General features: G+C 40.0%; 1 protein-coding gene across 4 annotated transcripts in view; it reads right to left on the reverse strand.

Annotated features, from left to right (window-relative positions):
* The window catches only part of cadpsa (Ca2+-dependent activator protein for secretion a), a 337,975-nt gene that overhangs the window by 114,877 nt on the left and 195,306 nt on the right, over positions 1-27,792 (reverse strand). For all 4 annotated transcript variants that reach the window (XM_052017899.1, XM_052017896.1, XM_052017897.1 and 1 more), the window contains exons 9-11: positions 23,306-23,372; positions 12,734-12,842; positions 10,519-10,731 (exon numbers count right to left, since the gene is read on the reverse strand). In XM_052017899.1, coding sequence (XP_051873859.1) covers positions 10,519-10,731; positions 12,734-12,842; positions 23,306-23,372 — 389 coding nt within the window. The remainder of the gene's footprint in view (positions 1-10,518; positions 10,732-12,733; positions 12,843-23,305; positions 23,373-27,792) is intronic.

The following is a 27,792-nucleotide window of genomic DNA, read 5'->3' on the forward strand; positions in this document are numbered from 1 at the left end:
GATCTCCTGCTTTTGCACCAATAGGTATCATGAGAAAAATAGCTGAAAGCAAAAGTGCTGGAAAAGTCAGCCACCGTATGTGGGGAATGGTCTCTCTGAGAATCAAAGAAGGGAAGGTGGTTTGTTTGATGACTGGTCCATGTTGCAGTTTCCTTAACTACTTATACATCCTTTGTTTCTTTAATGTCAATACTTATGCCTATTACTTAACCAGGCTGATGGTTAGATTATTTCCTTCATGATTCCTCTCTGTCTCTGCATGCGTAAATGCATCCCTTTCTTCCTTTTTTTCCTGATTATATTACCATAACTTTATATCCAGAAGTTTCAAAAACAAGGGGTCAGAAGCAAGCCACAGCCATTGGAATCCCTGGTTAGATATCAGGAATACTGTGTTTGGTTCCCACCTTAGAACTGATTGTCTGCTCTTGGAGGAAGTGCATTGTTGTTACATAATTGAAACCTGAACTCCAAAGGTTAAATTGCGAGGAAATATTACACAAATTAGTGTTTTATGCCCCAGAATTTAAAAGATTATGGGGTGATTTGATATAAGATTTCAGGAAATTAGGAGGAACCAAATTTGGGTAGACAGGAGGATATAGGACTAGGTGACAAAGACATAGGTTTAGTGCTCAGGCTATCAAGACGGAAGTTAGACATAAAAGGTTGAGAAGTCTAGAACTCTCTTATATAGAAAGCAGTTAACATTGGGTCAAATGTTAACTTTAAACCTGGCAGTGATGGATTTCTGTTATTCAGTGGTATTAATGGATATGGGCCAAAGCCAGACATATGGAGTTAGTCAGAGATTAACCATGATTCTACTGAATGGTGGAGCTGGCCCAAGGGGCTAAGTGGTCTACTTCTATTACTATTTTTCAATAGAAGAGCAGGATCTCTCTCAACATAGATGCCAACTGACTGGTTTTGTTGTTCCCAACATGTTTCGTTTTTGTTTTAGACTGTCAGCATCTGCAGTAACGTTTAACATGAACTACTTCTACATGCTCTATGTATTTTCACATGATCTATCTGATCTCTTTTTTTTGCATACACCACTCCTAGCTCATTAAAGTAAAGCTGCTTTCAATCACTTAAATTATATTAGGTACTTAAAGCAAGCATCTAACTGACCCCCACAGGTTTATGTAGAACATTTGAATAAGACAGGCCAAATACTGAAGCAGTTTTTACATAGGGGCATAGCACAGTTAAGTAGTGCAGGAGTGTGATTACCATTGGGAATAATGAATAATTCAAAATAATTAAAAGACAGTGAATTAATCAATGTTTAAGTATTCAGATAATATGAAGGAGGAGGGCAGGAAACATTGAGTCTCACAGTTACCTATTTATTGGTTTTATTTTCTAAAATATACTGATTTCACTGGAGTGAACACAGCCTTTGGGCTTATTTTACACTGACACCAAGTGGGAGATCATTCCATCATTAATGTGCAATAATATTCACAGTGAATATGTATTGTTATATGAATGTTACTAAAAGGTTAATGTGAAACAACAGTGGTTTATCAAGTAATTCTATAATCAGTATATATTATTGTCCAATCTTAGATCAAATACACATCATAAAATATTTTACAGTCAATTTCTTTCCTATTCCTCAAAGGTTATCAAATGCTTTTGTGTTGAATTGCCTCCTTTTTAACCTTTTGACTGGAGTATGGTTTGCTGCATACATTCATTAAAATCTATTTTTATGTAAGCATGTCCCTTAGGTATTCCATCAGAGAGGCAAAATAAAAGGCCATATCTCGACAAAAATCATTGCACACTGTCACATGAAAAATACAAAGTAACTCTTTAAGCAAAAAGCGGCCATTGAATCTTCTGCAAATAAGGACAGAATCTTGTGTATGATCCATGCCCTTAATATGGGAGTCAAAGGGTTAACATATAGGATGTTATTGTTATCAAATTTTTTATATATAACTAATAAAATATATATTAACTGAAACATTTTACATGCTAATAAACGTCAGCCTTTGTCTAATAGGCATTTAAAAATGTCTAAAAAATCTTAACAGTGGCAAAATGTTAACATATATTAAATATAACAGCTCTCCTATAAAATGACTCTCATAAATACATTTCAGTTTAAAGGTTCTATGAAGTAGTACTGTTTTCAAATTTGTAAACAATTAATGTGTTGCATAATTTCCCCCAAATCCAGCAGGTACCCAACCCCAGGTTAAGTATGGAAATTGATAGTTCACTTTTCAAATATTAAATAAAATACCAGCCAATATAAGCTTATATTCAAAACATACTTGTCCAAATAGATACAATTAAACTTGGAATGTTAGTTCTCATGAATAGCAGGATCTATTAGTTTACGCTTGGACAATTTAACATTTAAAAACCTAAAAGGTCATTTCATATATAAACCTAGTATTGCTTATGAATGCAGCTAACCATATTTGAGAGCAATATTTATTGTATTTGAACTTTTATAGTTACATGAACTACTTGCTTCTTGTGATTTTTAAATTGTCAGTTCAAATTTTTGACACATTGGCCTAGAAATTTGATCGCGCCTTTGAAAGTGTTGTGCTGTCCATGTGTGTGCAAGGATGACATGAAATTTGTACGGGCTGCTCAAAGTAATGAATCAGGCATGCAGCCAGCACTACCCACGCTGCTTATTGAATATTCGCCAGTTTGGTGTGAGGGTGGGAGCAGGCGGATGTGGAGGTATATGGGGAAATCAGAATCTGATGTAACTTAAAGGTAGCCTGCACCTCTTAAAGATGTTCAAAGATGTACCAGAGTCCAGCGATGCATTCACACTGCAAAGAAACGTTGCAGTTGGGGAACGAAAGCTGCAAGAAGCCCAGTTTCTCTAATGCAGCATTGAAGACATTAGTCTTGGTAAAGGTTAGAAAACTCTCTGGACAACTCCACTTGAAGTGTATAGAGGTCACTGAGGAAGTAAATGACAGGAGATTAGCTCCTAAGATATGGTTACAATGCCAAAAGAAGCCCAATGACCTCACTAGAATTGTAAAGGTAAAGGTGTTACCATTGACATCAATGACTCGCTTCTCACACCTGCTGTCTCACCACTCGCAGCACTCCTTTCCACTACCATCTCTGAACCATACGCTACCTCCTCCTGCTTCTACTCACACAAGCTGCACCTCTCGCTCTCACCTCTGTTGCAACATTTCTCTTCACTTTATATCTGCATACGACATACAAAATGAATGATCATGATAGGCAGATTTTCAAAATAGCTCAAGAGGCTAACCTACTTTTTTACCTCTTGCAGAAAAAGGTTATATGCAAGATAAGGAAACTGGCAGCAACTGGAGGAGGCTGAAAGTACCTCTGTGCTGTTTCCCAGGGCTGAAAGGAGTGGGGCTGATAGAGAGTTACTTGCTATGGAGAGCGAAAGGTTTCCTCCACAGCTTTTCCCCTTCCTTCATCTGGCCTCAGCAGCAGCTCCTCTGCTTTTCATGGTACTGAAAACATTGAGGCTGCTCTTCCACTCTGGGGGTGAGAGGTTAGCGCAAGTTCTGACCTGAGGAAGGAGCAGCTGACAGGCTGTATCATGACTTTAGGGCAGAGGGTTGAGATTCAGGTGATGAAATGTTGGCCATAATCTGCAGAATTTACTGGAGGTGGGGCTGATGACAGTGGAGCCGAGGGTCAGCTCCTGCACTACATCTGCTTCACTGAATTCAGAGCTGATTTTTAGGGCTCAGTCTATTGACCAAGTCTGAAAAGCAAATAAAGAGAAATGCTGGATGCACTGGCAGCTTGTTAATAAGCTCAGGTTTCACGGCTCAAAAACTACAGCAATCCAGCAAGTGTGTGGTTTCATTTAGTACCTGGAGACTGTGCTGTCCAAAATGAAGGGACTGATTTTCTCTCTAAACAGTGGAGATCATCACACGAGAACCTCTGCTGACAGTGATTTAAAATTCAGCTTTTGTGTCCTCCCCTCACATGATGATAAACTGCAAACTAGAAAATTTGTGATAAAAAGCCCATATTGGAGACTCCAGTTGTGGCTGCAGTGTGGAATCCTTATTTAAACTTTATAACAAATCCAATCCAATATGGAGGGCACTGCACTTTTGGCCCAAGCTTGCTGCCTGTCATATTGGAAACCTCATTGGTTACATGGTTTACACATGGCGCATCTGATCTAATTTCTAGGCCACCAGGTTTTCTTCAATAAGGTGCATTATCTTTCCATTTCAACTGTCATAGTCTTTACACGGAGAGTATACTCTGAGGATTTGTTCCATACCCAAATGTCTACCAAGGGCATAACTATGTACTTAGTGGTGCCTCTTGTTGCTCACTTTTCTGCTCCCCTATAAATTAATGGTCACCCTGTGATCAGATTTTTTTTTGCATAGAATTCCCCTCTTGCGACACATTCAAATTGTAGCCTTTTAAATACTGTTGGATGAGGATACTAAGGTGGGAGAGACACTGTATGGTTACTTATAGAGTCATAAAATCATATAGCATGGAAACAGGCCCTTTGGACCAACTTGTCCATGCCAACCAAGACCCCTAGCTGAGCTAATTCCATTTGCCTGCATTTGGCCCTCTAAACCTTTCCCATCCATCTACCTGTCTAAATGCCTGTTAAATGTTGTAATTCTAACCACCTCTACCACTTCTTCTGGCAGCTTATTTCATATTGCCACCACCCTGTGTGAAAAACTTGCTCCTCAGATCTCCTTTAAATCTTGCCCCCACCCCCCCCCCCCCCATCTTAAATCTATGCCCTCTTGTTCTAGACTTCCCTACCCTGGGAAAAAGACTGTGACCATTCACCTTATCAATGCCCTTTATGGTTTTATATACCTTTATAAAGTCCAGGGAAAACAGTCCCAGCTTCTACAGTCTCTCCTTACAACTCAAGCCCTCCAGTCCTGGGAAAATCCTTGTGAATCTTTTCTATATCCTTTCCAGCTTAATGACATCCTTTCTAATAACTAGGTGACCAGAAATGCACACAATACTCCAAGTACAGTTTCACCAGTATGACATCCCAGCTCTTGTACTCAAGGCCAAACATTTTCTTCACCACTCTAACTACCTGTGTCACCACTATCAGGGAACAATGTACTTGTACTCCTACATCTCTCTGTTCTACAGCACTCTCCAGGGCCCTGTCATTTATAGTGTAATTCCTGCCCAGGTTTAATTTCCCAAAATGTAACTCTTTGTACCTGTCCAAGTTAAATTCCATCTGCTATTCCTTTGCCCACTTTCCCAGTTGATCTAGATCTTGTGATCTTAGACAACCTTCTTTACTGTCCACTATACCACCAATTTTGGTGTCATCCACAGACTTATTAACCATGCCACCTACACTCTCATCCAAATTGTTGATACTGTTCTTGGCTTCGGTCATTAATATAATACTTGGCTTTGTTTTTTATTGAAGAGAGTTACAACGTGGAAAAAAATAACATTAGAAGGTGTGATTGACACTACAATATGACAAATAGGACAACTTAACAAATCAAACTTGATATTGGATCTGTAGCAGGAAAAAAAGAGCCATTCAGCCTAACTAGACTGTGCTAATGTATACTATCCATATGAATCTTCTCTCTCTCTAAATCAATCTCCAAATTTAGCTCCCCTATCTCTCCTATCCTCTCTCTCATGCATCAAACTCTCCTTAAATGCATATTTGATACCTGCTTGTATCACTTCCTTTGGCAGTAAATTTCACATTCCCACCATGCTTTCTGCAAGGAAAATCCCCCTTCAATGCTTGATGTGATTTGTTTGTTTGTCTTACATAGACATTGGCAGTTCTGCACACATCCACACTTCCCAAAGGTAAAAATGTTAAAGTCCTTTACTTTTGTTTTAGTTTCTGCTTTTCCAAAGAAAAGATCTCAATCTGCCCAATCTTTCCTGATAGTTGTACCCTCTTAGTTTTGATGACATTTTTGCAATTTTTTTCTCCTCTTTCCACTAGACTACAAAATACTACAGAAGGACAAAGTCCCAGGGCTAACTTTGATGCAATGGGCAATTAATCGGCACCCAGTACTTCAGATACAGACTGAATGCCAATATTGTTCCTGCGCTAAATTGGGTGACTTAAGTCTGCAGCCAAAGTTCTATGTGCAGTTCAATGGATGCACACTTCAGCAGGGAGACAATACCATGAGGAGTGATAAACAGTTGGTGGCATTTAAACGACACATTGTGACTGCAGCATGTGGTTTTCTCAAAAGTCAATCTTTGCTGGGACTTTTTGAGCCATGGCACCAGACACAGAAAAGTGGACTCAAAGATTTTCCAGCAGTGTATTGGTGATTCTGATGCAGATGATGGAGCGAAGGACAGAAATGATCTATTTGGCAAAGCACGGAGACATACAGGACCTAAACAGGCCCTTTGGTCCACTCGGTCCATGCTGACCATCAACTATCCATTCACGCTAATCCTACAATGAAACCATTTTTATTCTCCACACATTTTAATCACCTTCCACCCCCCCCCCCCCCACCCACCCAGATTCTATCACTCACCTACACAGTAGCGGCAATTTACTGTTGCCAATCAACCTACCAACCTTCACGTCTTTGAGATGTTAGAGGAAACCCATGTCATCACAGGGAGAATGTGCAAATTCTATATAGACAACACTTAAGGTCAGGATTTAACCCAGGAGCTGTGAGGCAGTGGCTCTACTAGCTGTGCCAGTTAAACCCTCCAAAGACATTGGTGGACTAGTCATTGATAGAAGACAGCTCCTGAGAAACTGGATGCAATGCCATGACTAGTTCAATGTTTGCACAGACGTCTTCAAATGCCAGATCCCATCAACCACACCACGAACCTCAGACACTTCTCACTGCACCACACCTCCATTACTCTGAAAAGAACAATTTCTGTTAATAGGATTCATACCTAATTTCCACCACACTCTGACACATTTACCACAAGTTGTTCACATTTACAGATATTTAACAATGACAGCCACAGTGCACTCACTAAAACATTTCTCTCTCTCCTGCAGGACAGGATGCCCCACAACAATATAGCCATGTAGCCAGATGTGCCTCCAGCACCTTAACCAGACAGAGGAGATGGTGCTCACAATCACTGCATGGTCCATTATCCTGGCCAGGGCCAGTGATGGGGTGGAAGTTATGGAGATGTTGATGTCAAGATATCTAATCTCCTAACATCTCATTTCTACATCCTCAAAATCTATTCCACTTTATAAGCTGCAGATGGTGTGAAGAGTCAGCCCATACTCCCTGCCACACCATAGACCTACCCTTGTGCCTTTCTCCTCTGGATAGGCAAAGATACCATTCTATCATTATCTGTCTGGTAGCACTGGTTCTGCTCTTTGTATGATGCCCACATTGCAATGGGTTCAGTGACAGGTGCAGTGTTGTCAGTGGACTAGCCTCATCACTGAGCAGGCTTGGTTTGGAGTGGCATCTGAAATGCAGCTGCACAGCACATTGCCATAGAATGAAGGAAACATGAACTTTGCCAGGATGCCTGGCACTAATCTTCATGAGACATTGCCAATGGTCTCACACCTGCTGGACATTGACTAAACAGAAGCCTTTCAGGCTGGTTTGATATCTTGGATTTCACAAGCAGCACCCATATAACAATGTGCTTTTCCAACACCTTCTGCTCTGGCCTATATGGAGCCTGTTAATCACCACAGTCCCCTTAACTGTCACTGGCAACGCAGTTCCCATTCTGCTGAAGTTGTAGCAGTGACTGCAGCAGATGGCAAATCTCGGTGAGGACATCCTTACTAAAGTGCATATGTATCACACACTATTCCTCACGATGCCTGTTAATACACCACGTTTGAGAATAACTAGTTTGCGCAGAAGCTTTGAAGGCAACCCAAACTCTTTCTGCAGCCTGTAGAAACTTTAGCTGCTTCTATCACTTCCTAGCCTCTCTTAACCAACAGGAACAAACTTCTAAGGATTCTGCCAGTACTGGATCTGTAAATGCATCTTTCATCTCCTCTCTGAGCTCACCATGTCCACGAGACCCTCCTTTGAATCTTAGTGAACTTATTCCTACAGGAATGCTGACCAACAAAGTTTCCTTTCCAGTCCCCATATTAGCTGATGTTGTTAACAACTCTGCCTCAAATTCTGTTCCCTTCTCCCTTCAATCTGCATCATTTCCCAACACAGGAAAAACAAAATACACCCACGTTCCTTCATCTGTACAAACTTCCATCCCACATCAATTCTTTTCTTCAAAACCCTTCTATGTGTTGTAGGCTCACAAATTCCTCTAACTTTTTGCTATAATCATCTCAGTTTGAATCCTGCCACAGTACTAAAATGCCTCCGGTCAATAGCGCAAGTGACATTCAGTATGGTTACGACAAAGGTAATGTATTGCTCCAGTTGTTCTCAAATCATATTTAAGTCTTTAATGCCTTCCTCCAACTCTCTTCTACATCATCAGCTGGAAGGGAATGGACACTTCAGTTTTTATTCTCATCGATAAAGTCATGGAATCACCTGCAATGCCTCTCTTCCCATGTCCAAGGCACTGCCTTTGGATCTATCCTTGACCCTTTCCTATTCCTCAGCTACATTGTTGCCCATTCTGATGGCTTGTTTCCATAAGTATGCTAATGACATCCTGCTATATCTCAAGATCAAATCTCTTGAACCTTCCGGCACCTCCAATCTATCAAGCAGCTTTTCCAACATCCAACAGTATTGCAGGTAGAAATCTTTTCCAACTAAATGCTAGTAAGGTCAAAGGTATTGTCTACAGTCTCCATTACAAACTCTTTTTCCTTGACCACTGATTCCATCCCTCACCTGGCAACTGTCTGAAACAGCTAGCTGCTCACAACATTGGTTTAATGTCTGACTCCAAAAGCTTCAGACCACTAGGTAAGACTGAATACATTCATCTTTGCAACATTACTTGACTGGTCCTGCCCCAGTGGATCACTTGCTGAAAAGCTAATATTTCCCTTTGTTAAATTCTAGATTGGATTATTCCAATGTTGCCACTTGATAGTCTCCTCATTCTGCTCTGCAAGTGCTGGAAGTCATCAAAAACTCCGGTGCCTATGTTTTAACAAGTACTAAGTCCCATTTATCCAGCATCCATGTGGTTGCTACCCTGCAAATGGCTACTGTTTAAGTAATATCCAAAGTACTCTTCCATTTCAAAATTCTCCATGGTTACACCCACTCCTATCTCTGTAGCTACCTTTGGCATTATATTCCAAATATATTTGTGCTCCTTTAACTCTGGCCTCTTGATCGTGTCCAAATTTAATCACTCCACAAACAGCAGTTAGATCTTAAGCTAACAGACCATAAGGCCTGGAATTCCATCTCTCTCTCTCTCCCTTTTGAGCTCTCTTGGCTATTTTAAGATGTTCCAAGCTGACCAACCTATTGATAACCTGCTCCATTATCTCCTTATGCAGCATAATGTGAAATTTTAATTGATAATGCCTTAAGGATATTGTGTTATGTTAAAGGCTGTACATGCAAAAAAGATGTTTTAAAAAAAAATTCTAAAAAGAACAGGGACTTGTAGCATCACAGCAACAGCCAGTAGAATTCCATCAACAACAAACCTGAAAGCAGCTTGTGTTCCATTTTAATAGCCTTGGTAAGGGAGGGGAGAGGGGCATGGTTGCTGCTGAATGAATTAAAGGAGGACATTAGTTACAGCACTGAGCTCCAAAATGGGAGTGCTAGTGTCAAAACAACATTGATGTCACAATCTGTCTACCCTACATACTTCCGGCGGTGTTAGCTGTGCACTCACTGACATCCTCACAATATGGGATACGGCACAAACCACACCACTGATTTTTGCCCTGCAGGCCACTTTGAAACTAATCTGGCACCCACAGTGGTAAAACACATGAACTATGGGCTACAATATAAAGTCAGTAAAAAGAAGGAATAGCAGTGGAATACAGGAAAGTGCAATGTCTAGAATCAAAGGGAAAGATAGGTACTTATGGAACAGCGATTGTCACGAATGACACTGGAAACTGCTAAATGATAAGGCAGCAAAACACAAACAATTTAAAAAAGATCGTAAGCATGTACCTCTAAAAGGAAACTCAACAAACTTTGATGTTACAGGAAATGGAATCCTAGACAAAGCATTGATCTACAGTCAATTCTGAAAGCATAAAACTGAGCAACAATTTGTAGCTTTAGTGGCACCAATAAGTTTCAGGTAACTTTCTTTAAAACATTTATGATTATAGGGCAATTCATCAAATCATGTTCCTCTACAAGCAGCAAAAAACTTCAAATAAATTTATTTTTGTAAATTTTCAGTTTAAGTACTAATATAGACACATACTTTTAAAATACCTGAGGGACATGGAAAGCCCATCCTGTACTATCAGAACATATAAACAAATATCCTAGTATCTTGCCCCTTAGTTTCTTACCAAAAGAACAACAATTCATGGTCATGCAGCATGCAATTGTAAAGCAAATATGACTAATAACTTACAAAACTGGGAGATGGGAGCATCCAGTTGGGGTACATTTCCTCCCTTGGCATTGAGTTTTTGGACTTGAGTTGGAGGGATAGGCTTGTGGGATTGACCAGTCGCACGATACATTGCCTGAACCCAAAGGATGCGATCCTGTTCATCATCACTGGCAAAGATCACAGTGTCTCCTTCTTTAACTGCATTAAAGAATGCTCTACCGCCCTCCAGACCTAGATGATGAATTATTCAACAGCTGTATGAGGAGACTGTAAAATTTGATTTCTAACTCAGCAGTCAAAAAATACATCTTTAACGCTATGCAAGGACTCTATTTATTCTAAGGGTCCCTGGTTTCACATGGCTATTGGCACTTTTACAGCTCCCCTCCCAAAATGACTCCTGTTCACAAATAGGATGCCAATATTTTAAAACAGCACCCTTTTTAAAAAAAATTGAGAATACTTTGTCAAGTTCACCATGGAAACATAATAGAATCCATTGAATACAATGCACTGGAATAAATGAAAATTTATCACTATTGGAAGTTTTAGAAACTTGTGTGGCACATACAATAGACTTTATGAACTGCACAATACTTAGCATATTAAAAGTGAGGTTTCTATTTTATAATCCTTCCACATTTACAACACTATTTCTAATTTCAAACTGCAATAAATATTACCATTGGATTAGAATTTGAATAATCGTATTTTAAGCACAGTTTCAGCAGTTTGACATCTATGAAATATTTAAATTGGACCTCAGTCCAGATTTACCAATGAAATTTTTGGTAGTTTACTCAGCACATCATCATGTGAACTCTCAGTAAAACATCACACTTTGCTGGGCCACTCCATTCCATTATTTTCCTTGAGTGCAGTCTAAACAGTGTGACATCACGTCAGGTCATCTCACACAGCCTAGCAATCTTCTGTTTAATTCTATTCTGGTTTGGCTCTTTGAAACATTTTAATATACTACTTGTTGATCTCCCACAATATTGCAGTAAGTAGCAAAGACAACACGTAGCCTTAAAATAAGGGCATGAGATAAATACAACAGCAGGATGTAATTCAATACACAGTTTAAAATCAGATATTCATTCCTTATGTACACAATATATATTTGGTTTAATATTGCTTATAGTTAAATGTCAAAAATCTAACAGCCTGAGAAGCAGCAAAGTGGTGTTGGGTGCAGCTTGTATATTTTGTTCCAAGCTGAGCTGGGAAATGCAGAACTGAAGAACTATAGCATCACTACTGGAGCGAGGGTATAATTACAGTGCCCACGTTTCTTTTATAAAGGTGGACATAGAAATATATACTAGAAATTATATGAAATTATGGCAAAAACATAATAACAGGAAATAAGATTTTGGAGACACAGAAGTACATACACATGTAAGACTTTATGCATCAGGTGAAAAATTTAAGCAGTGAAGAGAAACAAGTTGAAATTTTGCAAGGGCTTCAACAATCCTATTATTCAAGAAAGGGGTCTGATAGTGTCATTAAGCAATATCCCTCTGATTAAATTTTGATCTGTATTTCTGCACTTCACATGGCAGTCCTGATGTTTCCAAATGTCAGAGTGCCTCATAGATGCGAGAATGGACACCAATGACTAAGTTTAAATGACTTAATGAAGGCCATCTGATGTGGCAAAGAGGTAGATTTTAAGGAGAACTCTGAATGTGGTGAAAGAGATTGGAAAGCTGAGAAATGAGAGTTCTAAAGTGCAGGACCAGGAAGGCTGAAATTTTGTCACAGAATATGGATTGGGAGGAGAAGGCAAAGAACGTCAGAAGTTAGTAAAATAAAGAATATGAATGACATGCACAGATGGAGGAGATTCCAGATGCAAGGTGAGGAAATGTGTAAGGCATTACAAATTGGTAAATCAACTTGTTGCTGACAGGAAATTAGTCAAAGTAGCTAGGAATAAGAGTGACAGAGATGGACTTCTACCATGTGGGTTCTACAAAGATTAATGATTAATTACACCATATTACTGTCAAGATAGGGAAGATAAAAGCCTAGGCCCCTAGGTAAACAATGCTGTTACAATTACAAATTTCCTTAAAAGTTTATGGTTATGACATTACAAAATAATAGTTGAAAATTGCCACAGTAAAGCCACTTGTTAAGCAGCGTATTCACGTGTTGTTGTATTACTTTCTCTAGATGACAATGTTGAACTGATTTAATAGTTGTGGAGTGAAGCTTTCACCTGGCTGTGGGTCAGTGTAATCTACAGTGTATCCATCCAGTTGCAGCAATTCTTGAGGCTCAGCCTTTTTCTCCCGATAACTGCACATTGCAAATGTATACTGGCTGACCTGGATAAATCACACAAAAAAAAACATAAATGTAATTCTGCTTTAAACTCAAATTCCACAATATCTACACTTTGCTGAAATTTTCTTGTGCCAATGGTGAGACATCTTGCCTGCTGCCAGCATACGCCTGGAAACTTGATATGCACTGCCTATGACATTGGAAGCAATGGATGTGTGCTGGTGGTGAGTTAAGCTCCTCACTAATGATGTGCACTTAAAAAGATATCCTGATGATTAATTAGTTGCTTCCTTAAAATTAATGAAGCATAAACACAAAACAGATGGAATAAAATATATTAACTGAGGAAAATGACCTGCAACAATACAATTTCCTTTAAAAATTGGGTTTTGAAATTGAGAATAGCTTTAATATTTTTTGATTGGAACATTCATGCTGTATTGCTTTTGTAGCAGATTTCCATCATCCCTCTCCCAACTCTGATGCCAGTTATCAGATGTTGCTGGTTTGTTAGGTGGTATTTCCTAACCTTGTAAAAATAATTGGTTTAATTCACATCACCTTCTGAAAACTGCATCTACCGATCAAGGAAAAAGGGCCTAAATAGACAGGAAAAACTAGTGGAAGAAATAACTTTAAAAAGAAAGAATAAAAAGAGAAAATCAGCCATAATCAAAAATTTGAATGTGATTTTTCAGAAGAACAAATGGAAAAGTGCAATTCAGAAACTGTCATAGCAGCCATAATAAAGATTCTTCTGAATATTAGTCAATAATCTGTGTTTTGTAATCAATGGGGTTGACTGGCAAAATAAAAGCCACTGCAAGCAAATGGTGAATTTCCTATTGCTTTCAAAGATGCTGTACAGATATATCCATATCCTATGAAATATTTATGCAACAGAGCTGTCAGCCATGTAGAGCGCTCACCTTTTGAATTCCTTTGAGGTTAAGCTCTTGCTAGGATTCTGAACTTACCCACAGTATTGTATTGGGTTATAGCCTCTGCTGATGTTCGTGTACTCTATCATTCAGATCAGACAAGGTTAGGAGTGACATCCTGTCACAAACAATGTGAATTGACCGTCTTGGTGCCAGTCATGTTTAAGCAATCCTAAATCTCAGTGATCAGTGCAATTGTTGTCAGAACTGCTGTAAATGGCAGCTCTCACTCCTCTTAGTTTGTTTCTGGATGACACGATGAATTCAATGACATGTTCTTGATGCAAGTCATTGAGCTGCAGGGCCTCTTTCAGGCTCTGTGCGCCTCAATACGCCTTCAGGACGCCATCAGGCTGCATCAGACCCCAGCAAGGATTTGGCAGTGAAGTTTTGGATTGTCTGAAAGGAAAGGTTGTTAGAAAACACAGGATTCTCCCTGCTTTAGGCAAGTGGCTTACACAGTTATCCATGGTTTAGAGATTTCAAAAGCATAGTGATTAACCTCCACTGGAAATTATGTTCTTTGGAATACTATTGCATTTCTGAGTTACTTCTTCTTTTGCAGTTCTTAAGCTCTATACACTAAATGGCTACAACTAACAACATTAAGAAAGTCTTAACACTTTAATTGCCACCACTATGCCTCCCTCCCCCCACCTGCACTCACTACATGGCGTTCTTATAATCTGTGAATTTCTTAAGCTCTTATTTAGATTTTTAGTTCAAAGGCTACACCTATCTCTAAAAGATGGTACCAGAATTTTGGAAATAATTTTTCTCTAATGACCTATAGTACAGCCAAATGGAATTCCATTATGCTGCTAGCAAGTCCTCTTCTTCTTGGGCAGTTCTCTGGGTTTAATGATGACCTGCTTCTACTTCAGTCCTGTGGCAGATGACGCCAATGTGGGTTCCATAAACTGCCAGAGCTGAGGCAGGAGATGCCTGACTAGGTGGGCAGCGCCAACCACGGTGAGCTTCTGTGTGTTTCTGACAAAGAGACTTAAGCCTCTTAGTGCCATCCCAAAATGTTCCTTCTAAATTTGAGCTGTCATGAGCCAGGAAAGTTAGACTTCATCAAGGAGGTTTTGCGAACATTCTTGAATCATTTCCTCTATCCACCAGGGAATTTCTTGCTGTGACAGAACTTGGAATAGAGTACTTGTTTCAAGAGTATGGCACTGGTCATGTGAACAATATGGCCTGCCTATCAGAGGCAGTAGAGTGTACCTAAAGTCTCAATGCTGGGGTGATAGCTAGGAAGAGAACAGACATTTGTTTACTTAGCCTGGCAATGGATTTGGATAATTTTGTGGAAGAACATTGATGGTATCTCATCAGTGCTTCAAGATGCCTGTCCTTGTTTCAGAAGTGCACAGGAGGGCAGGGAGCCCTGCTGCCCTGTAGATCATGAGCTTTGTGCCTGGTTTGAGGTCTTGGTCTTCAAGCACACTTTTCCTTAGATGGCCAAAGGCTCTGTTGGCACTGAAGACGATGGTAAATTTCAATGTAGAAATCTGCCTTCATTGAGAAGTGACTCTTACATTCTGGGAGTGTTCAACATTTTCCAAGGTCTCATTATGGACTCTTATACTCAAATATTGGCGTTTGTGGTATTATGCAGTGGAAGTTATATATTAATATTGGAAATGAATGCCTTTTTCACTTTTTGGGACTTAATTTTGGATAATTTGCCTCTGATCTTCTTATGAACAAGCTATTTCTTCATTTGGCTGATGATACTATCATTGATTGTTGAACAACTTTGGGAGGCTGTTTGGTCCTTTATGACTGTTGGCTCTTACAGTTCCTTGCCTTTTTCTCCTTACATTTTATTTTTTTTACCCTTTTCAACCAGTTCTCTGTAAAACGATTATTAAGCATTCTGCTTTCATTCCTTTCATTCGACGACTGAGAAGGGAACTCACAGAAGGTGTTCTATCCATGAATCTGTTGCTCTTGTCCTTCCAGGTGGTAAGTTAGGGGTTTGAGAAATGCTGATGAAGAAGCTTTTACAAATTTCTATAGTGGATTTTGTACAGGGCATCAACTGTAGCCAAGCCATCCCAATGGTGGTAAGACTGACTGATTAGGCTGGGAGTATGGCTGCCAACTTAGTGGGCTGCTTGGTCTTGGTGGGTGTTGAGCATCCTGAATGGTGCCAGAACTGTATTAATCCAGATAATTCAAGGGTGTTCCACCCTGATTTGTGCACCATAGACAGTGAAAGTGTTTTTTGGGAGTTAGGAAGCAATTAACTTGCCCAGCGTATACAGCTGCTGACCTGCTTTAGCAGCCACAATACTTACGTGGTTTATCCAAATATCCACTGATGGATAACATTGCAAATTCTGCTTCTACCATGTTAATGTTCAAGAACATAGATCTTAAAATATATAATGGATAGTCTGATCTGTCAGCCAATTCCCTCATAATTGGGATGCCATTCTTGAGTATTATCTAATAACATGCACCTAGGCACATGCATCGCTGCTATGCAATGGCACGATTTGGCCTTGCTGTGATAGCATCTACAGTCAAATAGTATGCAGATGCTCACAATCGGAGGTCACAATTTGTGCAAGTTACCAGTAAACCGTTTCTTTAGAGCTACACCATGGCATAACACAAATCACCCATCTTCAAGGAAAGAGAAACAAATTTGAAGAAATCCTGCCTGAAAGGACTAAAAACAGAAATGGAATAATGGTTGATAAAATGAATTGTGAATAGAACATTGTAGATCAACTGATGCTAACAATTATGAACTGGAAATGATCATTGTAAGGGAACCTCAGCTGATGTGAAGAGGAGACAAGTGGTACTTACTGTAAGCATCCTATTGAAAGGGAATCAGGGATAATCAGCAGGAATGGTGAAAAAAAAACACAAGAATCCAAAAGTGTAGAGAATCAAAGGGGAGAAACAGCAAAAAATAGCTGTGTGGCATAAGCATTTGCTAAGAAGCTGTAAGTTATCCATGAACTATAACATTATAAAAATTATACAAAAGTGATAATATTTTAATGTGCAAATATCATAACACATTTTACTCAGAATAAAACAAATGCAGCACAGCAATCACATTTGGAGAATAGAATAGACACCATCCTAATGTGTTTTCTCATTAACCTAATCTTATAATAAAATGAATCATAAGAGCACCCAAGACTCATAAAGATCATCAAGAATAGGAACCATTTGTATCGATGAAGAAGATGATACAACTGATAGTGTTGCAAACCACCACTGAAATGTGCTAAAAATGTCCTGTAATCCAGAGGGTGCTTGGCATAAACAGGTAACAGCACAGTTAAATCAGTTCATTGACACCTACTGCCTAGTGCAATCCACTCAGATGCTATGTCCAGAGCATAAACACACTTGAGTAAATTGACAACATAAAAATGTGATAAAATTGTTTTTTCAAGAGTGCCATTTTAAGGTGGATAAGCTCAGCCTATTTATCAACAACACAGGAACTGTGCAACTTCGATGACCACTGTAATTTTTAGATAATGGGGAATTAATTAGCATGTGCCAGTTTGTTTCAATAAAGCTAAGAATTTTTTGACCAATGTGATTCACATCGAACTTGCAAACTTTTATTTTACAGTTTCAGGAGCTGTACAAAATACAAGATGAGCTGGTATAAAATAATCAGTAAAAATTCACAAACAATTAACATCCTTCTCAGTGAATAAACTGGAGAGGGGTACAAGGAGGTTTGTTATTTCTTTTCTTTGGTGATAGTGAAAAGATATCTACAATACCTTTAAAGTAGTATACAGTGTGTAATGCAACTTACTGTGAGATCTGAACAAACTAGTCAAGAAAACATCACCAGGCTATTTTCATTATATTAATTCAGTGCTTCCACCTACTGTTCACCATACATACTACAAGCCAATTCAATGGATGCTTTCTTTACTGTTAGTGTTTGAGTTTCTGCACAACATAACTACACAATGAAACCAGTAAGTTTACTGTGATTCTATAAGGCAGTGGGAAGGGAAGGAAAGAAAGCCGGGACCTTTTTCATTGATATATTGGTGCTTGAACAAACTCATCAGTAACAACAACAAAGTGGCATTTAAAAATGGTGGCATCAGCAGAGGAAATCACTCCGAGATGCTTTACAGAGATGCAAAGGAGATGGCCATTGAACCAAAAAGGGAGCAATTCAGCAGAGTAACGAAAAGGCTGATCAAAGAGGTGGGTTTTAAGAAGGATCATATGGACATAGGGAAAACAGTAGTTTGGTAGAAAGTACACAGTGATTTACTGGAGACATCAAAGGAATGGATGCTAATAGTGAAACAATAGTTGGGGTGGCAGAGGGGTGCATGCACAAGAGGCAAGAATGTAGACTATCCAGGTCGTGGGAGATGAGTGTGGAGTTTGTTAAAGCTACACCGACAGAGTTCAGTTTATCTATGGAGGGATTTAAAAATGCAGCAATGAGATTTTTAAAGTTGTGACAGTGGGGGAACCTTCAAGAATGCTTGGAGATAGGGTTTGCTATGCCATGGATATGGTCAACTGTTTTCTCAATAAGCTGATCTTTACAGAGGCTGGTGATTGGAGAAAGTCTGGAAGTGCTGGAGTCAAAATAAATGTGCCAGCAAATGATTTGATTAGGAAGCAGAGCTGGGTGATGCAAAGGAGTTGGCATTGATACTTGTGTGACTTAACCAGTTCTGCTACCCCTAGACCTCAGCACATGACCCTGTCCTTGACATACACTTTCCTTCACACAATGCCAGTGACCGGTGGCAGTGTCCATGACCAAAGTGGTCACTGGGATGCCATGTATTGAGCATATAGAGCATTCATGACACCGTGTTATTATTTCTAGGGCAATGATTATTAAACATCTCTATTTATGCTGGTGTCGTTGAACCAAGTTGGACAGTCAAGCTTATGGACCTCTGAGAGTCGACAGGGCCACCACATAGTGACATTCAGCTTTCAGTGGAAAAGCTTGTGATGTGGAGCAGAAAAGTTCATGTTACCTAATTAAAAAAAAGACTTGCTTTGTGGTCATATCTGTTCTGAAATCGACAGCTTGGTACGGACTTTGAAATAAGAATTAATTTAAGTTATTTAAATAATTTATTGTCATGGTTTGTAATCTAAAGTTGATAGGAAACAAGTTCCTAAAAACAAATGTATTCTTTTGATGACGTTGTTTAATACAATATAATTCCTTTCCACATTTCACTGGGAACAGGCAGTGATGTACGAGAGAAGCTGGTGTTGATTTGGATTTGTGTGAATTAGACTTCTGTTCAGACCATTTGATTTGAGGGGAGTTTTTATGATTTGGAACAAAAACCACATAAAGGATTTATTCCATGTACATCTCTGACTTATTCTAATAGGTGACTTTTAAGACTAAATATTTAAATTTTATTGCATTACTAGACATTACAAAGAAGCCTGGCTTTATATCCAGAAAGTATCATAGGCCATCAAGACTAATTTTTATCTGGTCTGGCAGCAGGATGGGGTAGCAGATTTTAATATATATTGCAACACTTTGTTTATGTGGCCATCCTTTAAGTTGGGGCCTTGATCCAAGCTGTCCAGGCACATCTACTAGACTTAGGGATGGTATGCAGTAGCCCATGCAAGTCAGGATCTTGTGACATAATTGGAACCCCATCACAATTCCAAAGTACCAATTGCGTACACTGGCTATGCTACATGCATCAGTATTCGGCAGGCAGAATCCTAATTAATATTCCTTAAAGGTACGGGTAAACATTTGCTATTTTGTTTTAACTCAGTCAGCAGGGACATCTCTGTCTCAGAAATTAGCACAAGCAATGCCAAACCTTCCATGACCATCCCTTATGATTACCTCCCTACAGTTTAATTTGTACTCCATAATGGAGTTGTCTGATTTCTGGCCATTCCTGATCAATGAGCTGCTCTAAACGTGCAATCTGCTTACAATAATGGGCCTCAGATGAAATCCATTCGGCAGATGGTAGGGTTGATCTGCCTGCTGGATGGAGCCAGCACACACAGAACTCTACCCTTATCTGTATACAGAACTCTCCAGTGTTCAGCAACATAAAAAATGTCAGTGCTGGCACCGGAGCACATCTCACCTGAAATACTGAAATTCCAGGCATCCTGGACAACTAACCATGTTTTGAGAGTAATGCCTGTGAGTCTTTGCAAACAAATGTGGCATAACAGCCAAGGCAAGTTCGCTGTCTGACTATTTAGACTGTCAAGGTCAAGATAATGAAACTGAGTGTGAAATACACCACCTGTTCCAGTTCAAATTATTTAAATGGGCACATTCCTGAAACATCAGATGTTGAAAGGAAAACAAATTGATAAAACTTTGCATGATGACTGTTTTATCTGGATATTGACCAGTCCAAGAATGGTTTGGAAACAGCTTTGTAAAAAGCCCAGCAGATCATTGGTACTAATGCATTAATGATGCAAACTTGGCCAAGAGCCCATTCTGAAACTATAAACTCTAATCATGCCACACAACTTTGCTCATAATGTACTTGGAAAAGTGTGGGTTGGTCAGGCACACTATTTAACAACAGGAACTAGAATTCATGGCCAACCCAAGCAATCATGTGAGTCATATATTTAATGCTTAGTGCTCATGTGAGCTGAATTATAAATGAGAATCACAGTAAAGATGTGTTGAAGCTTTGTATGGTGAACTACAACTGAGAATTATGGTAAAGATGTCTTAAAGCTTATTTGTCTCCTGCTTGATTTATTTGTCCTACTTGTGTGGGAATTTCAGGATGGGAACTTTTGTGTGTTACATCCCTTGAAATTCAGTGTCAGTTTCAATCAGCCCAGATTAGCAAAAGAATTGGTTGAAAGCTACAAAAAGCTTCTTTTATTTCTACCCTCAAGCTGTGTACCTTAAACCCCAAAATGAGAACCCCAAAACTACCATACCATACAAGGGTTCATTTTTAATTCTCTCCTTGGCTTAGAGACACTTAGGGATAGACAATAAATGTTGGCCTTACAAATGATATCCGCATGCTCTGACCCATGTCATGTTTCCCAACTGATTACTATAGTCCTTCTGAGAGCATATACTATATCATTTCCACATTATCTAGTCTTTCTTTTCATCAAGAATTTGATACAATGCTTAAAGACTCTTTCAGAAATCATTCTAGAAAATTATTCTTATATTGTTAGTTTTCAAACATTTTGTTATCACACTTTAAGCAAAGATTCTAGGATCCTTTGTAACAGTATACACCCCTGTCTGTATCAATGGTGCTGAGGTGGTGATGGTTGAGAGCTTTAAGTTCTTAGGTGCAAATGTCACCAACAATTTGTCCTGGTCCAGCCACGTGGATGTTATAGCCAAAAAAGCCCACTAATGACTTCACTTCCTCAGGTGACTCTTACCAATTTTTAAAGATGCACTGTGGAAAGCATTCTATCCAGACACATCACAGCTTGGTAGGGCAACTGCTCTGCCCACAACCTCAAGAAATTGCAGAGAGTTCTGAACACAGGCCAGTCTATCACACAAAAGAACCTTCCCTCCATGGACTCTGTCTATACTTCCACTGCCTTGGGAAAGCAGCTAACATAATCAAGGACCCCTCTGACCCCAGTCATTCTGTCTGTCTTGATGGCACGCTAAAGCTTTTCATTCTATGTCGGTACATCTTACAATAATAAACCAATAAACAATATTATACTGACTAGTCTACACTCCCCTGGATTACTTTTACCTGCTTTGTTATAATAGGAATTACAATTGTCATTATTTCATTTTCTGTGAACCTTTCATATATTGATATTAATTCTGCTATCATCTCCTTCCTAGTCTGTTTTTGTAGTAATCCAGATGGATTTTGTTAACATCTCTTATTTAGTGAAATCTATCCAGGTGGAAACTGAGGCAAGCTTGCAATTCCATGTCCCAGGATCATCTCCCAAAGATCATCTTACCTTGGTCATCCTTTGATGGCCCTATGTCCATTTTAATTCTTCTTTTGTTATTTAGATGCCTATAGAACATTTTACAATTTATTTTCATATTTACTGATATTTCAGTTTCATATTTCCTCATTACCTTCTTAATTGTCTTTTTAATCTGTTTTCAATGCATCAAACTTTCTTTAACAATTTTCGTTATCATTTTTAAACACTTCAAATACCTCTTACTTAAGATTTAATATTACTTATCACCTTATCTTTAGCTGGTTTATTCTTATTTAATGCCATCTATTTTTGCCGAACTCTACTGATCTCAAGTAAAATTGCTTGTACAGCTCCTTGTTCATTATCCCCTTGCACCGCTACTTCCTCATAGTTGGGTTTTATCCCAGCTGTTACTTTATTTTTTGTATTGTAGATCTCTCTCTCAATTAATACGTAATATTGTGTTTACATATCCCTAGGTGTTCTCCTACTCTTCTCAGCTTTGGTTCATTTCCCAGTGTTTGATCTAGCAGTGCTTCTACTCTCTGGGGCCTTCTTAGATATTAAATCAGAAAGGTCTTGAACACCTCTTCCATTTCACCACCATTCCTGATCAGTTTATACGGGAGATGTAGAAACCTCCCTCCCCCCCACCCCCTCAACCCCATGATCATGATTCTGTATTTTTCACTTAATTTATAATTGCCTACACGTTTCTCCTACCTATCCCTTTTCACTGTCCAGTGATTTGTAACATACCATTAATATACTTTCCAAAATAAAAATTCAAATAGATTTTGTTCACAGCTTGCTGTCAGTTACATCCTTTGTGGCTACTTCCATTCTACATTACTGATTAACAATTACCTGACCCCTTCTTCTTCCTTCCCTGTACCTTTTCAGTACAGTTCAGTTGGCACTGTTTAATTGCCATCTTGTCCTGCATAAAGCCATGTTTCTGTGTTTCTACATTTCCCATGTGGGAGGAGGCTATTTAGCTCGAGTATATACCAGCTCACAGAACAATCTCATTCCCCCACTAATTTTTCTTATGACCTACCTCCCCACATTCCCATCAACTCCCTCCAAATTCTATCACCCATTTACACTAGGGGCCGTTTACAGTGGCCAATTAGCCAATTAACCCACACACCTTTGGGAAATGGGAGGAAACTGACATACCCAGAGGAAATCGACACAATAACAGGGAGAATGTACCAATGTCTCGCACACAACATTGAAGGTCAGGATTGAACCTGGGCTGCTGGAGCTGTGACACAATGGCTTTAACAGATGTGCCATTTTGTCGCCCCTATTATTTTTATGACATTCATTTTCTCACTTTCCTCCCTTTGTGACAAAAAAGATCACTTCCAAGTTCTTGCAATGCCTTGGCAGCTCACCTTGCAGACGGCTCCTAAATACTTGCTACATATGCTTGCTATATACTATCACAGCTGTTGGTCAGATGGCATTTTCTAACAAAAGCAAGCGAATGCAAATATTTAAAAGAAATTATCAATTAACAACAAACATATCTGGTGATATACATTCTGCTTCATTAATTCATGTATTTAAAGGAATCAGGTCAAATACACTTGAGAATAATCATTTTTATTTACCTGCACCAGAACAAAGAACCTTTTCTTCCACCTTTTCCAAACATTCTTACCAATTGTCCATAAGTACCTGGAAAAAAAGCCAGAAAAAAGTTCAGAAGCACATAGAAAACAAGCAAAATTATTACATATTTAACATGCACTTCAGTTTAAATTTAAAGACTTTTGTCTTCAACTATGTTGGGCACATTTATTGATAAGTCAGCAACTAAAATAAAGAAATATCTTCCATAGTAAATGGTAGAAGTAATATAATATGTCATTCTGCTCTGGCCATTGTAGCATTTAACCATGTCTGCCTCTGTAAAGCCAAAGTCTAATGAAACTTTTTGCTGTTTAATGAGACAAACATGAGACTGTGACTTCAAAAATTAAAAATTGTCCATGTTGCTGTTTGTATTTTGTTTTTCAGAATGTGAAAGACTCTGTGTGCCAAGTTAGGCTGGATTTAGCTCACCACTCATGACTCACAGCCGTCTGTGCCTGGTCCAGATGCCCAAGGTCGACAGTGCGTGGTGAGGCTTCGGCAGTGACTCAGCCGAAGATGACATGTTACTAGGGACCTTTCCCTGGAAGGCCCTGAAATTCAGAGGTATCTAAAAACTATTAGATTGTTTAAAATAAAAATAAATACTGAGAAATAATTAAAGTATTAAATAAAACTAAATAAAACAAATCTGCTAATCTCCAGATCAGGATTCCCCATACAAATGAATGGGGACTTCCATCCTACATCAGTATTCCTGGTGTAAGATCAGAAGTGGATTCCCCAGCATTTTGCAGAGAATCCCGGCATGTCTGGAGTCTGCTGTTGGACTCAACCTGGAGTCCAAAGAGGGCATGGTCTGATGGATACACTGGCATCCAATGCTAAGTACTTTCCAGCCTTGTGCTGGGTCTGTGTTTGTTGGGGCTTCACCCAATATGGGGAATGACCCAATATACAGAGTGAGATAAACCAATTTATTAAGGCAGTAAGTAATATAGACTTGGATGGGAGGCTGGTTTCCGTGATGTGCTGAGCTGTGTCCACAACTCTCTGCAGTTCCTTGCAGTCACGGGCTTCTTGCCACACCAAGCCATGATGCATCTAGATAGGATGCTTTCTATGGTGCATCGATAAAAATTGGTGAGGAGACATGCCAAATTCCTTTAGCCTCCCGAGGAAGAAGAGGTGCTGATGAGCTTTCTTTGCCATGGCTTCTATGTGGTCGGACCTGGACAGGTTATTGGTGATGTCCACTCCTACAAACTTGAAGCTCTCAACCCTCTCCATCTCAGCACCGTTGATGTAGACAGGACCACGTGTACTTCCCACCTTCCTGAAGTCAATGACCAGCTCTTTTGTGCTGACATTGAGGGAAAGGTTGTTGTCATGACACCATGTCACTAAGCTCTCTATCTCCTTCCTGTACTCCGATTCATTGTTATTTGAGAAACGGCCCACTATGGTGGTATCATCTGCAAATAGTGTAGACGTAGTTAGAGCAGAATCTGGCCATGCAGTCATTTGTACAGGGAGTAGAGTAGGGAACTGAGGATGCAGCCTTGTGGGGCACCAGTGTTGAGAATAACCATGGCACAGATGTTGCTGCCTATCCTTATTGACTGTGGTCTGTTGGTCAGGAAGTCAAGGATCCGATTGCAAAGGGAGGTGTTGAGTCCCAAGTCTTGGAGTTTGGTGATGAGTTTGCTTGGAATTACAATATTGAAGGTGAAGCTGTAGTCAATAATCAATTATCTAATGTAGGTGTTTTTACTGTCCTGATGCTCCAGAGATGAATGTAGGGACAGGGAGATGGTGTCCGCCATGGACCTGTTTCAGTGGTAGGCAAATTGCAGTGGGTCAAGGTTGTCTGGGAGGCTGGAGTTAATGTGTGCCATGACCACTCTCTCGAAGCACTTTGTGATGGTGGACGTCAGAGCCACTGGGTGGTACCCATTAAGGCACGTTACCTTGTTTTTCTTTGGTACCGGGGTGATAATGGTCTTCTTAAAGCAGGTGGGAACCTCTGATTGAAGTGGGGAGAGGTTAAAAATATCTGCAAATACCCCCACCAGCTGATCTGTGCAGGATCTAAGGACACGGCCAGGGACACCACCTGGGCCAGATGCTTTTCACGGGTTCACTCTCTGGAAGACTGATCTTATGTCCGCAACGGTGACTGTGGGTTCAGGTGCATTGGAGGCTGTTGGAGTGGGTGGTGACATTCTAATCCCCTTCTGTTCAAAATGTGCATAGAATGTGTTAAGATGGGGAAGGGATGTGCTGTCGTCAGCGATGCTACCCGACTTTGTTTTGTAGCATGTAAGCCCTGCCACAACTGACGGCTGGTCTGGGACAAAATTCTGGACTGGTATTGTCTCTTGTACCATCTGTTTCTCTGTTAGAAATATGCAATTTGCAATATAAAAACTTCAAATTCAGTGAAACTTGTAAATGTTTAGGAATTACTTCCTGCATTCCTACATAGTAAGTGATTCAACCTTTTCAGGACCATTACATCTGGAAGGTAGCTCCAATATCCAATGAGCACAACAGCAGGAACTGTGAATCAGAATCTCCTCCGTCAGTTTTCACCACCATCAAATAATAGGGGAGGCAGTTATTGGTGGACTCCTGCCATTCTCAGTCACATCGCAACAGGTGAGCTACAGGTGCCAACCACTGTAATCTCATGCTGATGGAAGGGCTAGAGATTGGTATCTCTCACACAGGTACTAGCACCTTGGAGAATACCTCAGCAGGGACACAGCAACGTTCTTTCACCATCAAATAAAATAAACATTTCTTGGCCTGTTTCACGAGTGGCCTCCAGCAGCCTCCTCAAGAACACTGACATTGGAAAAAATTACGAAGTCTAGGCAGGAAGCACTCAGCCCACTTGTACCTAATGATGATTTGCTTCCTACGCCTTGCTTTCCACCTGAAGCAGGCAGGTGCTCAGGCCATCCACCGCAGGACCACAGGTAGGATGTGGATCCCAGAGCTGCTTTGTGGTGAACACTTAAGTGGTACATGTAATTTTTGTGCGGTTTATCTCAGAGAGAGAGGGAATTAAAACTGGATCTGATGACATCATTAGATCCGTCCAGTACTGCACCTGCTCCAAAGCAAGTATCGCTGCCGAGAGAGTGAGTTTTGATTCCCAAACTGCCAGTTTGAATACTTTTATGGTGTAAATGTGGTGAGGACACATTGAACATCAAATGTTAAATTCATGGCCTGCTGACATGCTGCTTGTGATTCAGACCCAGCTGGAGATGAGAGTAGGATTTGGCATTCGTGCAGAAAACGCAGCGACACAAGGATGGGTCACTAGGATGAATTGGTACCTACCAGGAAATAGTTTCACAAGTTCTCTGCCTCTACAAATATCCATCATTCCTGAGGTGACTGAATATTAATTTGCCACGGCTTGTCTACAGCCAAATAAAAACCTGGATGTGAGCGGGACCTTTTCACACTTTAGTACATGCAATGAGTACAACTATCAGCAATAGCGATATGGCTCAATATAACTCGAGACTGGGAAGTTATCTTGAATTCACTGCCAAACATCACTTCACTGTGAGGTGGCGAGACAGCACAGGACAAAATACTCCCTGACAGCACAATGCTGATCCAGGTACAAGAAGCTTTGCTTTGTTTTTTTTTAGTTTTGTGTTCTGGAGCACTGCCTTTGCATTGCGCAAGAAATCAGACCTCCCACCGCCTTCCCAACTAATTCCTCTCTGTGAGTGGCGTTCTGTTACCTACTTATGCTACCTAATATCAGTTATCTGGGATGGAGCAGTTCAGTTAAAAGAGACTGGGGAAACTAGGACACGATTGAGGTACATAAAATTATGAGGGGTATAGACAAGGAAACTTTTCCCTATATAAGATAACATATCCTTATTAGTCACATGTACATCGAAACACGCAGTGAAATGATCTTTTTTTGCGTAGAGTGTTCTGGGGGCAGCCCGCAAGTGTTGCCACACTTCCGCTGTCAACATAACATGCCCACAACTTCCTAACCCGTACGTCTTTGGAACGTGGGAGGAAACTGAAGCACCCGGAGGAAACCCACGCAGACACTGGGAGAACGTACAAACTCCTTACAGACAGTGGCCGGAATTGAACCCGGGTCGCTGTAATAGCATTACGCTAACTGCTACACTACCGTGCCTGATCAGAAGTAGATAAAACTAGAGGACATAGATTTAGGGTGGGGGGTTGGGGGAATTGAGGTGGACCTTCTTCACTCAGAAAGTGCAAGTGAATGCACTGCCTGAGAGAGTGGTTGAAACTGGGTCACTGACAGGATTTAAGAAGCGCATAAGTGAGAACTTGAATGACTGAGCCATAGAAGGTTACAGGCCAAGTACTGGGAGATGGGAATTAACATGCAAGTGTGTCCACTGGTTGGCGTGGATGTTGGGCCAAATGGCCTGATTCCATGCTGCATGATTCTATGACTCAATTATTCTGATTCCTGTCACCG

Source organism: Pristis pectinata, chromosome 6 (assembly GCF_009764475.1).
Source record: "Pristis pectinata isolate sPriPec2 chromosome 6, sPriPec2.1.pri, whole genome shotgun sequence".
Classification (NCBI taxonomy): domain Eukaryota; kingdom Metazoa; phylum Chordata; class Chondrichthyes; order Rhinopristiformes; family Pristidae; genus Pristis; species Pristis pectinata.